The 24,336-nt window shown below is 33.6% G+C and overlaps 1 protein-coding gene across 1 annotated transcript in view; it reads right to left on the bottom strand.

Moving 5' to 3' along the window:
- The window catches only part of CUNH8orf34 (chromosome unknown C8orf34 homolog), a 273,416-nt gene that overhangs the window by 161,357 nt on the left and 87,723 nt on the right, over positions 1 to 24,336 (bottom strand). The window contains 1 exon segment of the mRNA XM_039841814.1: positions 19,685 to 19,851. Within this exon segment, the coding sequence (XP_039697748.1) occupies positions 19,685 to 19,851 (167 nt within the window).

Raw genomic sequence — 24,336 nt, 5'->3', positions numbered from 1 at the left:
TGGGTGGGGCAGCACTCACCCTAATCGAGAACCATTACCCAGACTCTAGAGAAATTAACACATGTGTACAAAGAGACAAACAAGAAAAATTTAATAAAATCCAAAAAAGTGTATATACACAAATACCCATGACCTAGAAGTGCCACTCTCAGGTGTATACCGAAAAGAAACTCTAGCACAGGTGCCCCAAGAGACAGAATAGAGGTATTCATAGCAGCACTGAGGGTAATAGCTTAAATCTGGAAACTGATCAATAGAAAATGAATATATACATTTTGGTATATTCATACACTATGGATAGTAAGTATAGTATGGATAGTATAGACATTAGAAGGATAATAAAGCAATAGTATAAACAATTCTATACGCACAAAGTTGATAAACTAGATGCAATGGACCAATTCCTTGAAAAACAGAAATTGCCAAAACTCGCTTAAGAAGAAATAAGAAACAGACAATCTGAATAGGCCTATATCTATTTAATAAATTGAATAAATAATTAATAAATTTTGAAAAAAAGCAGCAGCAGGCCCAAATGAGTTCACTTGTGAATTCTATCAAACATTTAAGGAAGAAATTACACCAAATTCTCTACAATCTCTTCCAGAAGGTAAAAATAGAGGGAACCCTTCCTAACTCATTCTTTTGGGGCCAGTATTCCTCGAACACCAAAAACAAAGACAATACAAGAAAACTACAGACCAGCATCTCTCATGAACACAGATGCAAAACCCTCAACAAAATATTAGCAGATCTAATCTGAAAATGTATAAAAAAATTATAAACCACGATGAGGTAAGATTTATCTCAGATATGAAAGGCTGGTTCAACAGACAAAACTCAATTAATTCATCACATCAACAGGCTAAAAAAGAAAAATCACATAATTGTTTGAACAAATGTGAAAACATTTGACAAAATCACAACTCAACCACTACAAAAACTCATAGAAAACTAGAAATAGAGAAGTTCTTCAACTTGAGAAAGAATATCTGCAAAAAATCTACAGCTAAAATCACACTTAATGTAACCCGAAGTGTTCCCACTAAGATCAGGTACAAGGCAAGGAAGTTCTCTATCCAACATTGGCAAGGAAGGCAATGAAGTTCTTTCCAACATTGTACTTCTATTCCAGGAAGTTCTTTCCAACATTGTACTTCTATTCTAGTTCTAGCTAATGCAATAAGACCAAAAAAAAAAAAAAAAAAAAAGGAAATAAATGTACATACATAGGGAAGGAAAAAATAAAATTGTAGGTGACATGATCGTCTACATAGAATGTGCAAAAGTTGATTAAAAAATACCTCTTGGAACTAATAAGCAATTACAGTAAGGTTGTAAGATACAGGATAGTATACAAATGTCAACTGCTTTCCTAAATACTGGTAATGAACAAGTGGAATGTGACATCAAAAACAGTTACTATGTATATTAGCACTTCTAAAAATGAAAGACTTAGGTATAAATCTAACAAAATATATAAGATCAATGAGGAAAACTATAAAACTCTGATGAATGAAATCAAAGAACTAAATAAATCACATACATTCCATGTTCATAAATAGGGTGACTCAATATTATAAGATGTCAGGTTTTCCCAACTTGTTCTGTAGATTCAATGCAGTCCCAATCAAAATCCCAGCAAGTTATTTTGTGGATAAGGACAAACTAATTCTAAAGTTTAAATGGGAGACAAAAGACCCAGAGTAGCCAACATTTATGCAGGTAGAAGAACAAAATCGGAGGACTGACTGTACCCAAATTCAAGACTTACCATAAATTTAAAGTAATTAAGACAGTGCGGCATTGGTGAAAAAACAGACAAATAGATCGATGGCACAGAATAGAAAGTCTAGAAACAGATCCGCATAAATATAGTTAACTAATCTTTGACAAAGGAGCAAAAGAAATAAATGGAGAAAAGATAGTCTTTTTAGCAAACGATACTGGAACAACTGTGCATTCACATACAGGAAACTGAATCTAGACACAGACCTTAGGTCTATCACGAAAATTAACTCAAAATGGATCACAGACCTAAATGTAAAATGAAAAAGTATGAAATTTTTAGAACAGAAGAAAACCTAGATAACCTTGGGTAAAGTGATGCCTTTTTAGATACAATACCAAAAGCATGATTCATGAGAAAAGAATTAATAAGCTGGCTTTCTGCAAAATTTAAAACTTCTCTGTGAAAGATAATGTCAAGAGAATGAAAAGGCAACCACACACAGGAAGAGAACATTTGCAAAAGACACATTTGATAAAGGACTGTTATTGAAAATATAAAGAACATGTATAAATTGGGTAAAGTGGTCAAAAGGAAAAAAAAAAAACAAATACAAAGAGGTCTTAAAATTCAACAATAAGCTAACAACCCAATTAAAAAGTCAACCAAAGATCCGAACAGACACCTCACCAAAGAAGAGGGATGGCAAAGAAGCATTTGAAAAGGTGCTCAAAATCATATGAAATTAGTTGCAGATAAGGCAACAATGAGATACCACTGCACACCTAATGAAACAGCTAAAATCCACACACACACACACACACACGAAAGAAAGAAAGAAAAAGAAAAAAGAAAAAAACAACTTAAAGCTTCAAATGCCGGTGAGAATGAAAAGCAACAGGAACTCTTGTTCCTTGGTGGTGGGAATGAAAACCGTCACAGCCACTTTGGATGATAGTTTGGCAGTTTCTTACTGAACTAAACATACTCTCACTATACCATCCCGCAATCACGTTCCTTGGTATCTACCCAAATGAACTGAACTTAAGTCCACACAAGAACTCATACACAGATGTGTTTAGCAGCATTATTAACAACTGCCAGTACTCGGAACCAACCAAGAAGTCCTTCAGAAGATGAGTGAATAAACTATGATACATCTAGACAATGGAGTACTAGTCAGTGTTAAAAAAAAAAAAAATGAGCTATCCAGTCATAAAAAGACACGGAGGAACCTTAAATGCATATTATATTATTAAGTGAAATAAGCCAATCTCAAAAGCCTGCATACTGTATGATTCCAACTGTACAACATTCAGAAAAAGACAAAACTATAAGCCAGTAAAAGAGTCAGTGTTTGCCAGGGGTTATGGTGGAGGGAGGGATGGACAGATGGAGGACAGAAGATTTTCAGGGCAGTGAAACTACTCTGTATGCTCTATACGGGTGGATGCATGTCACTATACATTTTTCATAATCAATAGAATGCACAATACCCCAGATGAGCCCTGGTGTAAAGTATGGATTTTGGTTGATGATAATGTGTCAACGTAGGTTTGTTTGTTATAACAACTGCACTGATCTGGTTCAGGATATTGATATCTGGAGAGACTGTGCATAAGTGGGAGAGGATGGTATGTGAGACATTGCTGTACTTTTGGCCCACTTTTGCTGTTAACCTAAAAATGCTCTAAAACAATCTATTTTATTAAAAAGGGAATAAAGGACTAATACAGCTACAATATTGATAAATCTTGTGGATATTATGGTAATAAGTAAAATATGCCCTTCACAGAAGACCACAGAGTACATGATTGCATTTATAGGTGATGCTCAGAACAGACAAATCCATAAGACAGAAAATAGATTGATGGTTGCCTATGGGTGAGGGGGTATGTGGGGTGAGGGACAAGGAGTGACTACTAAGTGGGTTTTCAAGAGTGGCGATGAAAATGCTCTAAACTTGGACAGTGGGATGGTTGCACAACTCAGTGAATATAGTAAAAATCAATGCACTGTATTCTTCTAATGGGTGAATTTTATGTCATGTGTTTATCTCAATAAAGATGTTAAAAAAAAAGAATACAAGGAGATTCATGTTACAGTCTTAAACTTTTCCAGTTGATAATAAAGGCCATTCTGAGGTCAAATCTCCACATTGTTAGCTTTTTATATCACAGGCAAATTGATGAAAAAGGAAATTTCAGTGTATCAGATGAAAGATAATGTGATCATATTGGAAGAGTATGGATATTCAAGATTAGGAAATTTATCATCGAAGATCAAATTCTGCTTTCTGAAGTGCTACTATGAAATTAAAATGACAGTTTCTGTTTTTGCTCAGAATTAGTCAAACGTCATGCTACGACAGGCACAGACTTTGGAGAACTTGTCAGAGGTCACAGCTGAGCCATTTCCATAGCAATTGCCCATATTACTGTCTTGAATTACCTTTCATAGCTCATGTGTCTTTTCCATAAAATTTAATCATTTCACTTCAGGAATAATAAAAAAAATGTCAAATTTAATTTTGACTCCTTGAATATTCTCATGATGTAACATGATGCAGCCATGATTTTTATATATAAAAATTTGTATTTTAGTTTTTCAAATTGAGATCTGCAGGGAAATGCAAAGACATTAAGTGTACAATGTAACGAGTTTAGATGAATGCATACGCCCATGTAACACTTCGGTGAACATATAAAATATTTCTAGCACCCCCAAAAGTTTCCTCAAACCAATCCCTTACCGCCGCCACTATGTTCTGATTTCTATTGCCAGGGATTAGTTTTGTCTGTTCTGGAATTTCTTATGATTAAATTAGTATAGTATGTAGTCATTTGTTTCTGGTTTCTTTTCAACACAATGTTTGTGTGTCTTAGTTGGCCTAGAATGCCATAATAAAATATCGTAGACTGGATGACTTAAATAGCAGAAAGTTACTTTCTCACAGTCATGAAAGCTGCAAAGTTCAAGATCAAGGTGTCAGGGGGATCAGTGTCTGGTGAGAATTCTCTCCTTGCAGAAGGTTGCAGATGGCCACCTTCTCACTGTGTCCTCGCATGGCCTTTCCTGAGTGCGTGTTCGTGGACGTGCGGGGAGCAGAGAGCATTGGGGGAAAGGGGAAGAAAGAGAGAGAGAGAGAGAAAGCGTTCTCTCTTCCTATTCTTGCAAGTCCTACTGGATTAGAAATTCACCCTTTATGACCTCTTGTAACTTTCGTTACCCACGGAAAGGCCCACCTCCAAATCATGGCATCCACGTACGAATGGGGAACGGAGAATTCGGTCCATAACATGAGATTCATACAAATTGTCAGGGTATCAGTACTTAATTCATTTTTAATGTTAAATAGTATTCCACTATGTAAATATACTACCATTTATTTATAAGTTCTAGCGATTATAATTTTGATTTTCTGTTTGGGTTATTTTGGGTGAAACTGTTTTCGTATACAAATATTTGTGGATATATGTTTTATTTCTCTTGAGAAAATATCTAAGAATTGCTAGGCCATAAGGTAGGAACATACTGAACTTTATAAGAAGCTGCCAGACATTTTTTCCAAAGTGCTGTAAAATTTTTCATTCCTATGAGCAATATTTGAGATTTCCAGCTACTCTACATTCCTGGTCACATTTTGGCCATTCTGGTTGGTGGAATCTTTCGATGTTGTTCTAATTTGCATCTCCCCGATGCCTAATGGTGAACACCTGCTCACAAGCATTTATCATTTGTTTATCTCCTTCTGGAAATTGTCTATTGAAATATTTTGTCTCTTTTTATTAGGTTATTTGTGCTTTTAAAAAATTGATTTATAGGGGCTTGTATACATTACAGACACGTCTTTTTGTCAGATATATTGTATATATTTTCTTCCAGTCAGTGGCATGCCTTTACATTTTAAAATTTTCTTTTTACTGTCTTTTCATTTGCTGAGAAGTTTGTAATTTTAATGAGGTACAGTTTATCAAATTTTTCTGTTCTCCTTAGTTATTTTTGTTATCTCTAGGAAACTTTTGCCTGCCCAAGGTTGTGAACATATTCTACATTTTCTTCTAAATGTTTCATAATATTTTGTTTTTCTCAAAATTCATTTCAAAATAATTTTTGTTATATGAAGGTAAAAGTTCATGCTTTTTCTTTACATTTATCTAATTGTTCCAGCATCAATTCTTGACAATATTTTCCTTTCTAAATCAAATTACCTTGATGCTTTTGTTGAAAACTAATTAACCAGATATATTTCTGGAATTTAATCCTTCCACTGCTCTGTTTGTCTACTTTTCTGTCAATACCACATTGTCTTGGTTATGGTGGCCTTATGATAAGTCCTGAAATCAGATACCGTAATTCCACGGTACTGTCCTTTTCCCAGATGATTTTTGGCCATTCCAGGTAATTGTTTCCATACAAACTTGTAGAATTAGCTCATTTCTTTTTTTTTTAAGCCTATTAGAAATTTGATTGAGATTGCATTGGATCATACAGATTTAATGTAATAATACTTTGTTGAGAACATATGTATCTATGTTCATAAGATATTCATCTGTAATTTTTTTTTCTTTTAATGTTTTTGTCAGGTTTTGATATTGGAGCTATGCTAGCCTCAAAACAGTCTGAGTTTTCTCTTTTCTCTATTTTCTGAAAGGGTTTGTTACATGTGGCATTATTTCTTCCCTAAAAAATGTGATATAATTCACCCATTAAAACCATATAAATCTGATGTCTTTTGGAGAAGGATTTTGTTTGAAAAATCAATTTCTTTAAAAAATAAAGACCTATTCAGATATACCATTTCTTCTTGTTTTATCTCTGGTATGATGTGTTTTGCTAGAATTTTTTTTCCACTATAGCTAAGTCATCAAATATGTTAACATAACATTATCTGTAATATTCTTTTGTTATCCTTTGTGTCTTTAAGATCTGTAGTGAATCAGGTCTGGTCTTTCCTTTCTAATATTGGTCACTTGGGTTTATCTACCTTTCCCTTTGTCAGTTTCACTAGAAATTTACCGGTTTCAGGATTGCTAATATTCTGTTAGCTTGCTTTCTATTTCATTGATTCCTCTTCTTATATGCATTATTTCTTTCTTTCTACTTATTTGGATTTAATTTTCATTTGCTTTCTAGATTTTTCGGGTGGAAATTTATATGAATAATTTAAAAATTCTTTTGTTTAAAGCTCCAAGTTTCACTTTAAGCAGTGCTTTGGCTACATCCCCAAGTTTTGTATGTTGTATTTTCATTCTCTTAGTTTGAATTATTTTTTAAGTTTCCTTTTGATTTTCCTTTGATCCATTTGTTACTAAGAATTGCTTAATTTCCATATTTTGGAATTTTCCTAAATGTCATATTGTTATTGATTTCTAATTCAATCCTACTGTGATCAGAGTACAGAAAGTTGACCCAACACAGTTTAATGAACGTTTCATCTGCACTTGAATTAGTTTTCCGCATTGTTGGGTGTACTATAAATTTCAATCACAATAAATGCTGATAGAGTTAAAGTCTTCCGTATTTCTATTGATTTTGTCTTTTTCTATCAATTATTGAGATGTCATAAAATATCGATGATTATTACTCCTTTGTCTGATTTATTTTATTTTTGTCAGTTTTTATTTTAAAACTATTTTTAAATGCACCTCTATTTACAATTGTTACGTCTTCCTGATGAATGCACTTATATCCTTGTGCCATCTCAACTTTCTTGTGCCTACTTTTTGCATGTAATATGTTTTCTTATCCTTTTCATTTCAACCTATCTTATAGTTAGCATATGAGTCTTAGCTATTTATCCAGGCTGACAATCTCTGCATTTTCACTGGGGAGTATAGTACATTTATTATTAATAATTCAGCAATTAGTAATATGTGTGGGTTTAAACTGACCATCACACTATCACATTCTATTTGTCCCAACTGCTTTAGATTCCTTTGTTTCTCCTTAGTCAAATGTATTTTAGTATTGCATTTTATGTCCTCTATTAGCTTTTCAGCTAAACCTCCTTGGTTTAATAAACAAACAAAAAAAAAATTAGTGATTAATATTGGAATTAAAACAATGTCTCCCTAATTTATTACAGTCTATTGACAATATTGTATCACTTCTTGCAAAAAGGTAGAAACCTATAATACTGTATTCCATCCTTTGTGCTAATTTTCACATATTACTTCTTTGCATGTTATAAACCCTACATTATATTGTATTTTTGCTTTAAATAGTTGATTGTCTTTCTAAAAATTAACAAAAAGAAGACAGTCTTACATATTTACTCACATATTTACCATTTCTGGTGTTCTTCATTCCTTCCTATAAATCTGATATTCCTTCTGATATAATTTCCTTTCAGACTGATTCTTACGGTTCTTATAGTGCAGGTCTGCTGGCAACATATTATCAGCTTTTATCTACTTAAACTTGTTTTTTCAGCCTGATATTTTCTGAACTTGTATTGTAGGCTCATATTTTTCACCATTTGGAAAAAAATTGACATTATTTTTTAAATCTTTTTTTCTTTCTCATTCTTTCTCTCCTCTCAGGAATTCTGATGAAATGTTTTATCATTTTATATTGTCCCACCAGTCACTGAAGACCTTTTCATTTTGTTTTCCTTTTTTAAAAAAAAATCTCTAATTCTCAGTGTGGATAAATTACTATCGACAATCTTCAAGTTCACTGACTTTTCCTTATGCACTGTTCCATCAGTTGTTAATCCCATCTAGTGATTTTTTAAAAATCTCATACATTGTATTTCAGTTCTAGACATTCCTTTGATTCTTTTTCTAGTTTCAACATTTCTGCTGAGATTTCTCACCTGGTTATTCCTTGTGCCCTTTTCCTATAAGTTCATAAAATATGTATAATAATTGCTTTTTAAAAAGTCATTTTTGGCTAATTCCAGCATCTGAGTAAAATGGAGTCTGTTTCTATTGGTTGCTCTTTCATCTTGATTTGGGGTCACATTTTCCTTCTTTTTTGCATGACTAGTAATTTTTTATTATATAGTAAATATTATGTTTGATTCTTTGTAGGAAGGCTGGCTTATATTATCTTCTCTAAAGGACACTAACTTTCTCATCAGGACAAATTATTGGTAGACTCACTTACTTTTGCAGGCATGGTTTTATGCTTTGCTAAGCTGGGCTTATTTTGATTTTGCACCCAATAGTCATTACTCTTAATGTTTGATTTTTTCCAGGTCTCTGAATGCTCAAGGAACTCAGGAAGGTTTATTCTCTCTGGCTGGGCTGGAGCTCAGTCGGCTGTGGCCCAGCTCTGTCGGACCTCTCTTTACCTATTCAGTTCTCAGACACACAGCAAGCACTCTCACATGCAAGAGCGGCCCAATTCTCAGCTAAGGATCCAAGAAAACATACCTGTAAACTTCGACCCACTCCCCCTGCTCAGCTGCCTTCCTTTGGTACACTGTCCCCCAAATCCTAGCCGCCTCAGAAATCCTAGTCGCCTCAGCGGCCGCAACCCCAACGTCTTTCTCCTCAGATCAGTGAGATCACTACCCTTCACTCTTCAATTGAGTGCCACCTCCACACAAGCTGGACAGGGAAGTGTCACCGTGAAGACAGCCAGCATGAACCACAGGGCTCATCTTGCTTATTCCCCTTCTCTCAACAACCAAAGTCCCTTGCTGCCTTTTGTCCCGTCCCTGAAAAGTTGACATTCACTTTGCCTGGCTTTATAATTGTTTAATATGGAGGGATAAGGAAATAGCAGTTATTCTATCATGGCTAGAAGCAGAAGCCCCTGATATTAAATTTTAAAGCTTTGTTTATTGTGTGAAAATTGCATATATACGCAAGTGAGCACATATTAATATAAATGTGCATTTTAATGTGTATGCATTGCATAGTTAGTGTTTAATTCTAAGGCTTAGGAATCTGACTCTTAGGTATCAATCATGTAATCTAGATAAATATTGTTCTACAAGGATATATGTCCTTTTCTATCATGTAAAAATAAGAACATTGTCTACCTCACAGCATTGTTGTGATTGTTAAGCACTTAGCACAGTAAATTGCACATTTTAAATACACATAAATGTTAACACTATTCTATGTATGTTACATAAAAAATATCTAGAAAGAATATCACTAAACCTAAAAATTAATTATTCATGGGTATTTATTTATTTTGACCTATGCAATCCCATGTTCTTTATCTTGAATATTTTCAATAATCAAAATAAATATTATTTATAGGAAATTTGACTCCCAGAATATTTGATAGTAAAAGCCCCTAAAATAAGCCTATGTTAACCTATAAGTACTAATAGTATTTCTGAAAAAAAACATTCTTTCTTCTAATTTCTTTTTTTTTTTTTTTTGGCTTATAAGGAAAATAATAAATAATGAAACTATGTTGATAGTATGCACATTTAAACATTCAATGACAGAGGGAACTAAGATTGTGAAAATCCTGAAACCATTATAAAACCAGCAATAAGCACATATGACTTTTCTTGTCTTTTTTTTTTTTTTAACTGAAAACTATTTAAACTCCTGATTACTAAAGAAACTAGCAGAATTTAGAAACTAATTTATAAATGTGTATATTTTGGTGATATTATTACCTTTTATGGTTAGAAAGTGTGTTTTAAACAAAGATAGCATTTTTAAAGGAACAACCATGGTTGTTTCTTGGTGAATAAAGGAATAACTTCACGAGCAAATAGTCTGAACTTTATTATAAAAGAAATGTTGCTTTTGTGATTTGTTTTAAATGTACGTTTTTTGGATTGTCTTTCAATTAAAAGCTCTTACATTGGAGAATAACCTCTCTTATGCTCTTGATTTTCCTTATCAAAACAGAGTTACTTGGAGCTTATTTGGCCCTTTTGTGTTTCGACTATCTATGAGCAGAGACATGTTTCCTACCTTAAACTTATTTCTATTTAAAAAAAAAAAAAAAGTGCCCTAAACCCAGATGTTAGGAATCAGATGGTATCGGAATATTAACAATGTTATTTGAGAAAGTTTCAGATCACAAACAAAAATAATCCAAAAGAAGAAGAACATTAGATTATAGCCTGGTAGGAAAGAAAGAAAGAAAGAAAGAAATGTTCCCTTCTTTCTTCTCTTGATATTTTTGCTTGTTATTAAGTTCAAATTCTCTGAATTGTGAGAAGCTAAAATAATTCACTACAAGATGAAAATGCATGGACCTGGACAAGCTTTAGAAAATGGTTGCTTCTTTGAGCTGGTTTTGGAATGCTGCGTATCTTAATCCCATTACTAGTCGAGATTTATGGGGCCAATAAAGCCTGGATGTTCATACAAGCCAGATACCGCCTTCTCCAGGCTGCAGAAGGACCTAAGAATGTCTGCAAGTGCACATCGGGAGGCAGTAAGCTAACAAAATCAAATACGTATGAAAGAAAGGCAGGTATGTTTTAGCTTTTGATACTTTCTAGAAAGCGTTTGACTATTTCAACTGCTGAAAATAATTTCTTCAAATTATTAGAAAAATTTGAATGTTATAATGTTCTCTTATAATAAGGGTAATTAAATGAAAAAGGCAAAGAGTCTTTCTAAAGCACTGCATAAATTAAGGTTCATGAGATAATATCTTTTGAGAAAGTTGTGATTTTTTTTAAAAAAAGAAAAAATTAGAAGCAGGACTTAAATATCAAGTAGAGGCTATATGCTGAAATGATTTCTAAATATTTGGAGCATTTCTATATGAGACACTTATGATAAAAGACTAAATATTTAAACCCCTAATGCCAATTTCCTTTTTAACATGTACTAAAATAAACCTCATGTGCTAGATGAATACAGGAAAGAAACTGATATAAAAATGATATGAATTATGGTTAAAAAATCTCTTTTCTAGCTCTAATCCTCTGAGATATACTGAGCACTTTACATAAATTATTCTACTTGATATCCACAACACCCTATCATATAAGTATTGTTATAATTCCCAGTTTTCTGATGATGGATTTGATATTTGGAAGAAGGGAGCTAATGTTCTCAAATCACAGAATTAGTAAGGGAGCAACTGTGAAACTTGCATCTAGGGCCACCTGATATACGAAGCTTATGCATGCTATTTTCTAACCCTGTGCTACATTATTTTTCATAAAATTAATTTTGTTAGGTTAATTTCAATTTTTAATAATATTAATAACATTTAATAATATCAATATTAATACTATTCTACACTTAATTCTTGAAATAGAGTCCCAAACAAATGTTGGTAATGAACACTTAAACATGACAGCACTTAAGATAAAAAAAAAAGTGGGCTAAATGAACAACATCTGACAATTCTAGAAAAAGTAAATTTTTTAAGAAATTAAAATTTTATATATATAGAATTTTAAGTTTATATTCTGATATAAACAAATTCATCCTATATTAATATAAGGCATTCAATCATCTTTTGCAGACAGAAATTAAAAAAATTAAAAAGTACAATAAAGTCACTAGATGTAATTTACCTCCATTAGAGCACTGTCATATTTTTTCCCACTGTGTACTTAAAACTTAGAGCAATTTCTCTGAAATTACTGAACATAAAACCATTGAAAAAGAAAATCATAATATATTCATTCCAAAAGAAATTCATATTTAAGAACAGTTTAAACATTTCAGTTTTTGAAAAGTGCTTAAAATACCTTTTAAAAGTCTTGAATAAAGCTTTACTTCACAAAAAGTGTTATTTTTCAGAGATTGAAAATAATTGGCAAGTTTTGTGACCACTCTTCTGTTAATATGTATTTACTATTCAACTTCACTAATTTTAAGGTTTCTATTTAGAAATGGTTAAATAAGTTGTCAATGATACTGTAATATATGAAAATCTAAACAGATTACTATTTATACAAGAAGTTTTAAACCATTCAGAAGCATATTAATACCTCTTTAATATTGACTGTTTTTGATGTTAAAATACAAATAATTGCTATATTAATTATACATCTTTATACATTTTCAACCAAGAAGAAAAAAATACCATAAAGTCATGATTTTGTACCACTTTCAAATGGTTCTAACATATAAAAATTAAGTCAAATTTAGTCAAATTATATGAAAATCACTACCATGGCTAAACAAATCATCTTTAGTGTAATATTGCCATTTTATTAAGTATTTGAAATGGGCAAGTTTATTTCCAAAGCATAAAACCCTAATAATTGTCAACACTGATTTTCGATTTGGTTGTGATTTGTTTATACAATGAATTAATGTAAAATCAACAAAACGGTGCTGTTTTAAATATTTTCATACTTCTCAATATAACTGAAAGAATTTTTAAAGCTTGTAGATTTTCCAACACTTTATGGCTTCATTTACGCAAAAGCATGTAAACAAGTACTGAAATTTCTAGCATTTACATATCTGTTCTTTGTCTCTCCCTCCTATTCCTGCTTCCAGCCCAACTTAGCAGAGATTCACATGTATGCACAAAACGTTTTTGTTTTCCTCCTACATTTTTATATTCACATGGAAGAAAATTAAAGACAAGGGAGTAATTTGCTCTACATCCCCAGCCAAATCATATCAATGTATGCCCTTGCTTAAATATCCATCTTAAGAACAAAAGATGTAATGCTTTGTATTGATATAGCAAATATTTTGGCCTGCCATACATTTGTAGCTTTATCTCTTTTCTCTCCAAGCCTTTGATTTTACTGTCTTGTGGGAAACATTCATTTTTACTGTTGGTAAACAATTTCCCAAAGCTAAAGAAATTGCTTGTTTCTTCGCCTATAACTAGACAAAAGGCAAGTGGGTTAGAGGATCTAACTGTATTTGGAAGGAAAATTTTGTACGTAAACTCAAGTGTCCACTTTCAAATATTCCTGTTAAGTGTGATGAAAGAAAAAAATTAAAAGCACGTTCAGAGAATATCCCAATTTTTACTGCCACGACATCCCTGTGGGATAAAATGAAATCCCAATGAAACCACGTCCCCAGGTCTATGCTGGAATCATTCCATAACTTATATAATTTTCCTACTCTAAGCAGTTCATTTTTCAAGAGCTCCTGTAAAATATGACACCAGGAAGAAAAACAGAAAATAAGGTACTATAAATTGGATTAACCAAAACTTCTTAGCAGGACTTCTCCTTGTTTACAGGAGACATTTCAAAAGAACTTGGTTAACTCGGAAACCTCTGTTCCACGCTCTTTTTGTTGTAAACATTAGACTTTCTATTACTTCATTTTTCTTGCTTCGGGATATATCAAACAACAAAAAAGTTCGTTGACTGTATCCACTAGATCAGTTTCTCATTGCATGTTCTATAGATCATCTGTAATGGAATCTCTTGACAGAGGGGAGGAAGGGTATTCCTATTGAAAAATGTTGATTCATGGGCTATATCCAAACTTAATGAACCAAAAATTGAGACCAAAGGACACTTGCATCTACTTTTAAATAAGCTTCCTAGATGGTTCTTAAGCAAACCGAATCTTGAAAATCATCCCTGCATAGTCAACACTTGATGAAACATGTCTGTATATGTACAAATTTGAACTCGCAAGAATATACAGATAGTCACTTTGTAAGTGATAGATATACATTGGAGTAATTAACAAACCTATGAATAAACTAATGAACTGGGAGTTGAAACACATCCACAAATTGTTCGGTTCTATATAGAGGCTAATGTTCACTTAAATTCACCTTCTCCAAGCCCAAATATATCAGATAATTAGAAAAATATAGGAAGCAATATTACTACTGCTGTATAGTGATATGAACTGGTACTGTTCAGATAGAGGCACATGATAGTTGCTGAATGACAGTATGTGTTTGAATGCATTTTCTCAAAAGTCACTGTAATTTAGAAAGACAAGCACAGCGCTAGTAAACTCTGAGGCCACACTTCAACTTGAGCTCACTTGGGATTTGTGTGGGAAATGACAGCACTAAAGTAAGCTGAAGTCAGAATCCGGAAACACAGGACAAAATGTGACAGCAGGGAGGGACATTTCATAGAACTTCTGTTACAATAGAGCACATGGTTTAACAGGGGGAAATATTTATTACTCGGCATGTGAAGGATATTTTCAATCATCGTACAAGGTCCTTATTTTCCAATTATACTAGTTCATTCCGGGAACATTTAAAAATATGTGTGTGTATTTTCTATAATGTTTAGTTAATTGTGGTCATTAATTACCAGTGTAACTACTAATGATTTTGAGACTATCTTCTATTTAAAAACAAGGTCTACTTAGATGGAGATTATTTGGAAGATATGTTTTAGATTTAGAGCACTAACAGTGGTGCTCGAAACCGCTTTATCTTGACATCCACAAATTTAGATATTTTAATCTCTAATATGGACTCATTCCATATTAAGTTACTTTGGTACTATAATGAATGAATGTCTAAGCAGTATGTAAAGTAATCTTACAGATAATATTAAAGTATCCATAAATTTAATTTGGAAAGCCCTCAGACTTTTTAAAAGAATCTTTTCTACAAAGAATCCTCATTTTAAAGTGACAACTTTTCTGTTATACTGATATGCCCAAGGGATCAACACTCAAAGGGAACAAGGTTTGTGTGTATGTTCACATACTTTAGATCATTAAAATATAGGTATGTCGTATCGATAGGCAGACAGATTTTTTAAAAAATATTTAAGCCCCTCTCCCTTTTAAAACATAATTGAGTGACAGTACCTATTTCTCATTAGGTGAAATGCATGTTGTTATTTTACATATATGGGTGCTTTCTGCTTTAAGAAGTCCAATTAAAAAAATCAGAACAGAGAGTGAATGTTTATTTTCAAAATGCAAAAGATTTGCCAAATGATCATCTTAATGCAATGAGTCCCTCCAGAAAATTAAGTTTATTCTATATTACATAATTTGGTAAGATACTGAGGTTTTAGAAACTCAATTACTATATTCTGCAAAGAATATCAGTATAATTATACTTGTTCTTAATTATCAAATTTAAAACAAATATATATTTTCAATCACTGAGTATATTTTGGTAATATAATCTTAGTTTCCATTTTTATATGACTATGAGCTAAGACCAGAAAGTATAAAGTATAGTGACTAATTCTGTTTTTCTTTTGGGGCATCTCTGGAATGTGATTTTTAGCTATTAGACTCATCATCAATTCTGAGAAAGCCTAAAAAAATCTTTTAAAAGTAATATCCCATACTAAAATATGTAAGTAGTTGTGTCTTTCAAATAATTCTGATATTTTAAAATGAGTATAAATTATATAGAGAACAATCAAACATGCAGTTGCAATTAGTATTTCATCAAGAATAAGATAAAAATGCATGTAATGAAAATGGGCTCACAGTTACAAGCTAAAATATCTTTGAAACTAATGAAGTTTTTTAAATTTTCTTTGAAAATATAAAGATTTTTATAAATATCCTGTACCCTTGTAACTTCTTTCCATTTTTGAAAAATTGATTTTAATAATTTTTTTTAAAAGTGAAGATTCTTTATAATGCTTTATTCATTGTGGCCATTAATTTCTAGCATAATTACTAAAATATTTGAGAATATCTTATATTGGAAGCTGAGAATTAGTTTAACGTGACATGGCAGATATTTTATTGAATATTTTCTGTAATTAGAGGATTGATTTCAGAGGTGCTTAAAACTGTTATATCTTAAAATTCCAAATTTAGATATTTTATTCTCTGATATACATTAATTCCATATTAAGCTACTTTTGTACTATGAATGTATAAGTAGTATTTAAAGCAATCCTACAGAAAATACATAATCTACTTAAAAAATTATAGATGTTGTGCTATATTTTTGCATACCCAATACATTTAGAAAAGAAATCCAAAAATATGCGATTAAACAACCGTGAAAAACTAAGTATTAATTAGCATATATTAACAATGCTAAATTTCTTAATAAAAAAACAAGGATCAGTAATTTTACTTGCTTCTACTACCTCCAATAAAAGGCTTTTTTTCCTTCTTCTAATCAATCAATTTTCCTGAGGAATAATTCTTTGTTATACTAACATAAAATAATAATTATATCTTTTACTTATTTATCACTTCAAAAAGTTTACAGAGTGCTTCTCATGCATAATAAATAATTTTTCAGTCTGTTAAATCTTGGTATGTATAATAATGACAATTTAAACCCTTAAAACAGATAAGCTGTAGCAAACTCATTCTACAAAGCGTGATAGATTTAAAAAGATATTTTAAATACTAGATGTCTCTCTTTCATGTTACACTGATTCTATGTACTAAAATTTGATTTCGTGTAAATTTTCAAGAATTTAACATTTGTATTTTCTGCAAATAAGGGCAATCACGTTTCTCTAGAATCAGTTTCAACAATATTATCTTAAAATTCTATAAAATAAACAAAATTAAGGAAATGCAATATTAAAAGGACTATGAAGGTAGATTTTTATAGTTTCCAAATTAATTTAGAAGTATTATGCCAACTGATTTCATTGAAATCTAATTGAGTATTAGTGGAGATATACATGGCTATTCAAGATGTCAAGGCATAAAAGTGAATAATTAATAACCATTTTATACTATACTCATACCTGGCATATTCATCTATTATACCATGACTGAAAAAATTCTTAACTCTCTGATTAACTGAAATTATTCATGTACTGTACATCTGTTTGATTTCATGTAAAAGATGAGCCATTACCTTAGTGAAAGAAATAGCAGATTAATAAGTATTGAATTTACATACACTAGTGGCTTTTGAAGAAAACTCTAAGTATGTACTTTAAATATACATATTTTTTAGATAATTGAAGGATATTAATGGGTGGAATGTTTGAGCTTTAAAGTCAAACATGTTTTATATACAAATGACATTTAATAGATGAACTTTCTGGGCAAAACAGCCTTTTGGATATAATTATCTGCTGTATCACCTTTGTTCACTGAGACTAGGCAACAGGGCAAGCTGCATGGGGCATCACTCCAGGGACAGCCCAGTGGGCTTGGGATGGTCCATGTTACCACAGGGAGACCTCGCGGCCCAGAGATAAGCATTAGAACACCACCTGCCGTCTGTGCTGATGTGTGGAATCACATGGAGACGGTCCAACCCTTCAACTATCTCTCATCCTTCAACCTGCTCAGACTAGAGGCTAAAATGTTTAAATTTAAAAAAAAAAAAAAAAAGAGGATCAGCTATTAGCTGCTCACATTAGATAGTCTCCAAAACCCAATCTTCTGTTGTGGGAGACTAGAACCTTCAGAATAGGGTGGCCGAGATCTAGGAGCAGCAGCACTACGTGGACACCTGGGACTCCTCAGAGTCTCCTGATGTCGTGACCTTCTGTGATTTCCTCTCTTCTGCCTAGATATTCCTGAGACTATCGGGAATTGCAAAGCAATTCTGAGCGTGCTTGGATTCCTTCAAAAGATCCTTCTGACAGGATATAGTTGCCTTCATGTGGACACCCGCGGGCCACGAGCTGTCATTTACAGGAAAGGAGAGAAAGGACGATGTCAGCACAACACAGTGTCAATTCACAGTTACTGCCCAAAGCAGAGGAATGATTGACAGGCACAGTCACAGAGCATAACTGCAAAAAAGTACATTCCTAGGGGAGCACACCTACGGGGTAATCAGCACACGCTGCCTTCCAAACATAGGTCTGCTTGTCCTGCAGGACTCACCGGAGGACCCGGCTTCTTTGAGACACATTCTCTGATTGCCACCTGCTATTTCTGCATCAGGGGCTGCCCACAGCAAGTGTTCAGTGAGCATCTACTGAATGAAGCAAACGAAGAAGGTACCACACACTAATGACTGGAGGTGGGGAGATAAGATTCCTTAAAAAAACACAAAGACTTAAATGTTTTTAAAAAAAAAAACAAAAAACAAAACCAATACCATGAAGTGGAAATGCCGTGATATAGTCCCCTCAATGCTGGAATGAATGCAGTCATTATAACATCAGAAAATGACAATGAACTTGCCATCACTGAGTCACAACACCTCCACAGGCCTATGCATGGAGACCTACATTATTTATTAAAATGATAGTATTTTACTACCATAAATGCTTAAAACCAAGGAATCTGTTTTAGAAAAAGAATTTTTTAATAAGTGTTTACTTGTGGGATTCTATATTCTGTATGCTAAACTTATTTGAAATTTTCAAATGAATAGACTGTTTATTCTCTTAGTACTATATTCTTACAAAGTATTGGAAAAATGTTCTAATTATTTAGAATAGAATAACTGATATCACTGAATTAAAAACACATTGTTTTATATGTGGATCACTTTCTCTGAAATAAAATTTCATTCCTTCTTTTGGGACAACAGTTTTTCAAAGGGAAGTTCGAATTTTAAAAATTACTATGAAAAGATTTCTGATGAAACATAAACATACATTTACCTAATCAACAGATATAAAAGGATTTTCTACATGCTCAACATTAATAAGGTTTTTATTAAAGTAATGGGTCTGTAAAAACATTAAAATCTCTACAAACTTTACTGTTTAAACTACCATTTATGGAAGACATAAAACATTAATTTACTCTCTACCCCTTTAAATTTTACTCTATTTTTCTAAAACTACTTTGAAATAACAGAAGACATTCTTGGGATGAGAACTGAAATATGTACTTTGGATACATTTTATAGACAAAAGGTGTGTTCGAGGCAATTATAATCAGAGAATAAAGCGAACAGACTTGAATCTTTATCACAATTGCACACAGAATAAAGCTTGATTAAATAGTCAGAAGGTAAAGGGCTGCATATACAAAGCACAAAATACAATCTAATATTTTTCATGCTTAGGTGATTTCAACTTAGTTTTCACATGCAAATTCATGAAATCTAACATAAATAAAATGTGCATTAAACTCTTTCTTTCCCCTAAGACAAAACTATCGAAACTTAAAATCTCTTAATCACTATACATTTTTACAATGCCAGAGAAGGAGAAAAAAAAGAGAAATGATTAATTTTTAAAATTACCCAGCAATTCCATTGCATCGTCTTCATTATCAATATCTTCTTCTGTCACAGATGGAGTGGGGCTGTGAACTGACTCAAAAGAATCTTGAGAGAGCATTGCTGCCAGGAGTTTCTTATGTCGCTGTTGCTGCTGTTTTAATCCCTTTGTCTTGGGTTCCACCTTTAAGCTGAAGAAATATTTACGTGTTAACTTTCAATGATGGTGACATGAGGCATTAGCTGTGGCAAGTAAAGAAAATCTAGAAACAGTTCATTCAATTATTTTGCTATGCATATTTATGGACATAGTAAAATTCTCCCCGAGGATAATAAAATTACAGATTCTGTCTTCTTTCTTGGACATCTTTTGGTACCTCATGAATGATTTCCCAAGTGGATATAGAGCAAGTTTTTCATTTTAATAAAGTCCAGCTGATCAGTGATTTCTTTCATGGATCGTGCCTTTGCTGTTGGATCTAAAAGGTCATTGCCATGCCCAAGGTCATACAGGTTTTCTCCTGCTCTCTTCTAGGAGTTTTACAGTTTTGTATTTTACAATTACATCTATGATTCATTTAGAGTTAATTTTTTTGACGGGTGTAAAGTCTGTGTCCAGACTCGTTTTTTTTAAACATGTGGATATCCAGTTGTTCCAGCACCATTTGTTTAAAAAACTATCTTTGCTCCATCGTACTGCCTTTGCTCCTTTTTCTGGGTTCTCTATTCTATTCCGTTGTCTATTCTTTTGCCAATATGCACTGTCTTGAATACTGTAGATTTATAGTTAAGTCTTGATGTCAGGCATTATCAGTTCTCTTATTTTGTTCTTCTCTTTCTATAATGTGTTCACTATTCTGGGTCTTCTGCCTCGCCACATAAACTTTAAAATCAGTTAGTTGATATCCACAAAATAACTTGCTGAAAATTTGATTGGGTGTATGCATATTTTTAGTCTATTTTCTCTTCGTTGTTCACTTTGGATAGATTCTATGGCTCTATTCTCACATTCGATAATTCTATCCTCTGTCATCTCCACTCTATTACTGAGTCCATTCAACAAGTCTTAATTCCTATTATTATCTTTTCGGTTACATAATTTCCATTTGGTTCTTTTCTATTTTCTAGTTCTTTGCTGATATTTTGCATGTTTTCATTTGTTTCAAGAGAACTTAATATGGCTTGTTGAAGCATGTTTATGATGGTTGCTTTAAATTCTTTGCCAGATAATTTCATCATCTGATTCACCTCAATGTTGGCGTCAATCGTCTGTCTTTTCTCATTTAAGGTGTGATTTTCCTGGTTCTTGATATAATTGGTGATTTTTTTATTGTAGCCTGCACAATTTGGCTATTATTGTAGGAGACTCTGGGTCCTATTTAAATCTTTTATTTTAGAAGGCAGCCACCTGCAGTGCTTGGCCTACTTTTGCAGCCTGTGGTTCCAATGACAGTTTAATTTCTCAGAGCCCCTGCAGTACTAATTTAGTCTGCCTGGTTTATCTGTGTGGCTGCGGCTCCCACTGGTGCCTGCTGGTATTGCCTGAGGGGACGAAAGCACCACCTCAGGTAGGGGAAGGGAATATATGACTATGAGGACAACGGGGTTCCCGCGTCAAGCTTCGCGTTGGAGGAATCCCTCTTCCTGGTGTCTGTTTGTCCAGTAAAAGACACTGCACTTCCAAGAATGTGGAGTCCCAAGTCTGGCAGGAAAGGACAGCGCGTCCTCCAGCCACTTATTGCCAGTGAGCTTCTTGCTCAATCGCCCTGGCCGGTGCCACCAGGCTCTCCTGGTATTGTTGGCAGGACTCCTGTTCGGTCAGCGGGAGAAAGGAACCTATCTGGGCCACCCGCTCATCTTGCTAGTCCAGGGCTGGGAAAAGCCAGACCTAGGTTGCCTTATGCTGTTGGGTGGGAGGTCACAAGCCACCTGCCACTACGCTCCCTCCAGCTGTTAGGTCCCTAACCATTCCACTTTCCTCTTAACATTTTTTACAGTGAAAAGTTACTTTGATTGCCTCTTGCATTATTTCCACGGTTTGTAGTTGTATTTAATGCAGAGAAGCAGAGAGAAATGAGTCTGCCATCTTTTCTAAAACAGAGGTGACAGATAACTTGTTAATTATAAAAGGCAAATGACACCTTTAGAATGAAGAAATCTAGTGATACCACCTTAACCAAGTGAACAAACCCAGTATCACCGATAATGGGGCAAACCGACATTATGATCCTCGGTGTAATAAAATAAGGAAGGATATGATATCACCTATATAGAATTCTTGCAAAAATGTTTAACCTGAATTTAATGATCAGAAAACAGACATATCTGGATTTGGATATTTGCCTGTGGTCTGCAAGGATTTCAATGTCATGAAGGGAAACAAAGACAGAGGCTGCTCTCGATGACAGACGGCTAAAGGGCCTTGACGGCTTAATGCCACACGCGATTCTTTATTGGACTTGATAAAAAGGAAACAAAAACACAAACTACAAAAATCCATAAAAGACTACTGGGAAATACAGAGACGCTTGAACATACGGTCTGTATTAGATAATTTTATGGTGACATTGTTAAAAGTTTTGGTGTGTTAATGATATAATAGTTGCATAAGAAAGCATGCTTATTCTTAGGAAATGCATGTTAAAGAACTAAGGAATTACTATGTTACACTATCTATAACTTATTTTCAGATGGCTCAACAACAACAACAACAACAACCAAAGAGAGATTGAGAATAAAATGATCTATTACCAAAGATAGAAAACGCAAAGGCAAAATGTTAATTGGTGAATACAGGTGGAAGGTATGTAGATACTGATGTTACTATTCTTAAACTTTCTGTAGTTGGAGACCTTTCAAAGTTAAAAGTTGAGGTTGGGAAATAAAAACTATATGAAGACAGACTCTTGTCAACAATATTTACTTCGACTTTCACGTCCATCCTAATTTAGGTTCCCAACTTAAATAGAAACTGTTACTGAGATGTTGGAAAAATATGTCCCATTTCAAATAAATATTTGTCTTCATTTTAGTAACTATCAGTGTAATTCAAATTCAATTAAAGAAAATTATTTTTACACTTTAATAGTAGAGATAAAACATAGAACATTAACTTTCGAATAGATGGAAGAAGTTTATTTAGCTCCAGTTTCTTGCTATGGCATCTGTCTTCTGCATATTTCATTGTGTCTTTTAAACTGAGAAATCATGTAACAATTTAAAAGTCTTTCTGGACTAACTTTATTCACTGAGAAGCAAACAAACAAATCAAAACAAATCTTAATTTGGATTTCTTCACTGACAGACCTAACATGGTAAATGGAATTTACATCTACATTGTTTATTGAAAATTATATTAGAATAATGATATTCATTCATAACTTTAGCTCCATTAGCTTTTGATTATGAGAAAAGATATACATATTGCTTTGAAAGAGAAATGCCTGTGGATTGCAGACATGAAAATTGTACCACGAGGGAAAAAACAGCACCTTGCTGCAGGGAAGCAGGGTCTTAATGCAAACGAGTGGTGGGCAGACGGAGAGAGATGAGTTTGGGGTATTTCGAGGAGCACTTAGGGTACTAGGCCTGCTCTTACCCAGATATTGAACTTAAATCTTAATGATAATGGGATTCTTAGAACATCTCCCTGAAGAAAAGCTGCAGAGCAAAGCAGTTAAGGGCACAGAATTTGGAGCAAGGCAGCCTGGCTCAGCTACTTAATAGCTATCCTTCCTGAGACAGTGATGTCACTGCTTTGGGATTTGGTTTCCTCATTCCCAAAGTAGGGATAATAACAACGTTTTCATGAGGATGAGGATGTGGAAAGCACACAGAGCAGTCCCCGAGGAGACAGTGGGCAGCATCCTAAATATTGACATGTCTCTCCGAGTGCCAACATCCCACAGAGAAAGGGACCAAAAAGAGGCTTTGGGGCATGTGATCAAGAGCAGCTAATGATTCGACGTGGTGCTAACACACTCTAGGAATCCACTTTGCTGTGATCTCAACCGAGATTAGGTGGAAAGGAGCGGTTTAAAGCAGCCAAGGAGAGGGTCCCATGCGCCTGCCTCTCCAGGGGGGCCACCACCTCCCGGCTCTGGATAGACCTGCATTCTGAGCATGTGCCCTCTTCCTGCTGACCCCGCTGCACCCAGGTGCCCGGCCTCGCTCCATGTGCTGCACACTCTGTTTCTGTTTCTAGTAAGTATTCGTTTTATCTGATCCTGTGTGCTCTCTCCGGTGGAAAACTGGGTGATTCCTCTGTCAACCTATATCCTAGGCTTGTTAAGTTCACCATCACAACCTAGCAGGCAGAACCTGTGTCCTTTCTCTTGACTCTAGTTAGAAATTAAAAGTTCTTGAAGAGATCATAAAGTTTCACGCTTAACCGCTGTGTTTGATTTATGCATGAAATCTGTCTCCTTTTTTTATACGTCTGAATGTTATGTTTTTATAATCAATGTAGCAGACATTTATTAAATGCTTGCTACATACAAGGCATTGCGGGCACCAAGCTGCAGAAATAAAACATATTCCCTCGCCATTCTCTTCACTTCAAGCAATTATTTTGAATCTAGGATTTTTTTTTCAAGCTGATCTCACCCAGTATCCAGCACACTATCTTGTGTTAAGGCTCAAAAAATATTTAACAACTTTACCACTTCTTTTGGAAC

The sequence above is a fragment of the Pteropus medius genome, unplaced genomic scaffold (genome assembly GCF_902729225.1).
Source record: "Pteropus medius unplaced genomic scaffold, Ma_sr-lr_union100, whole genome shotgun sequence".
Classification (NCBI taxonomy): Eukaryota; Metazoa; Chordata; class Mammalia; order Chiroptera; family Pteropodidae; genus Pteropus; species Pteropus medius.
Note: the sequence above shows the minus strand (reverse complement) of the source record. Positions and strands in the feature narration are given on the sequence as shown.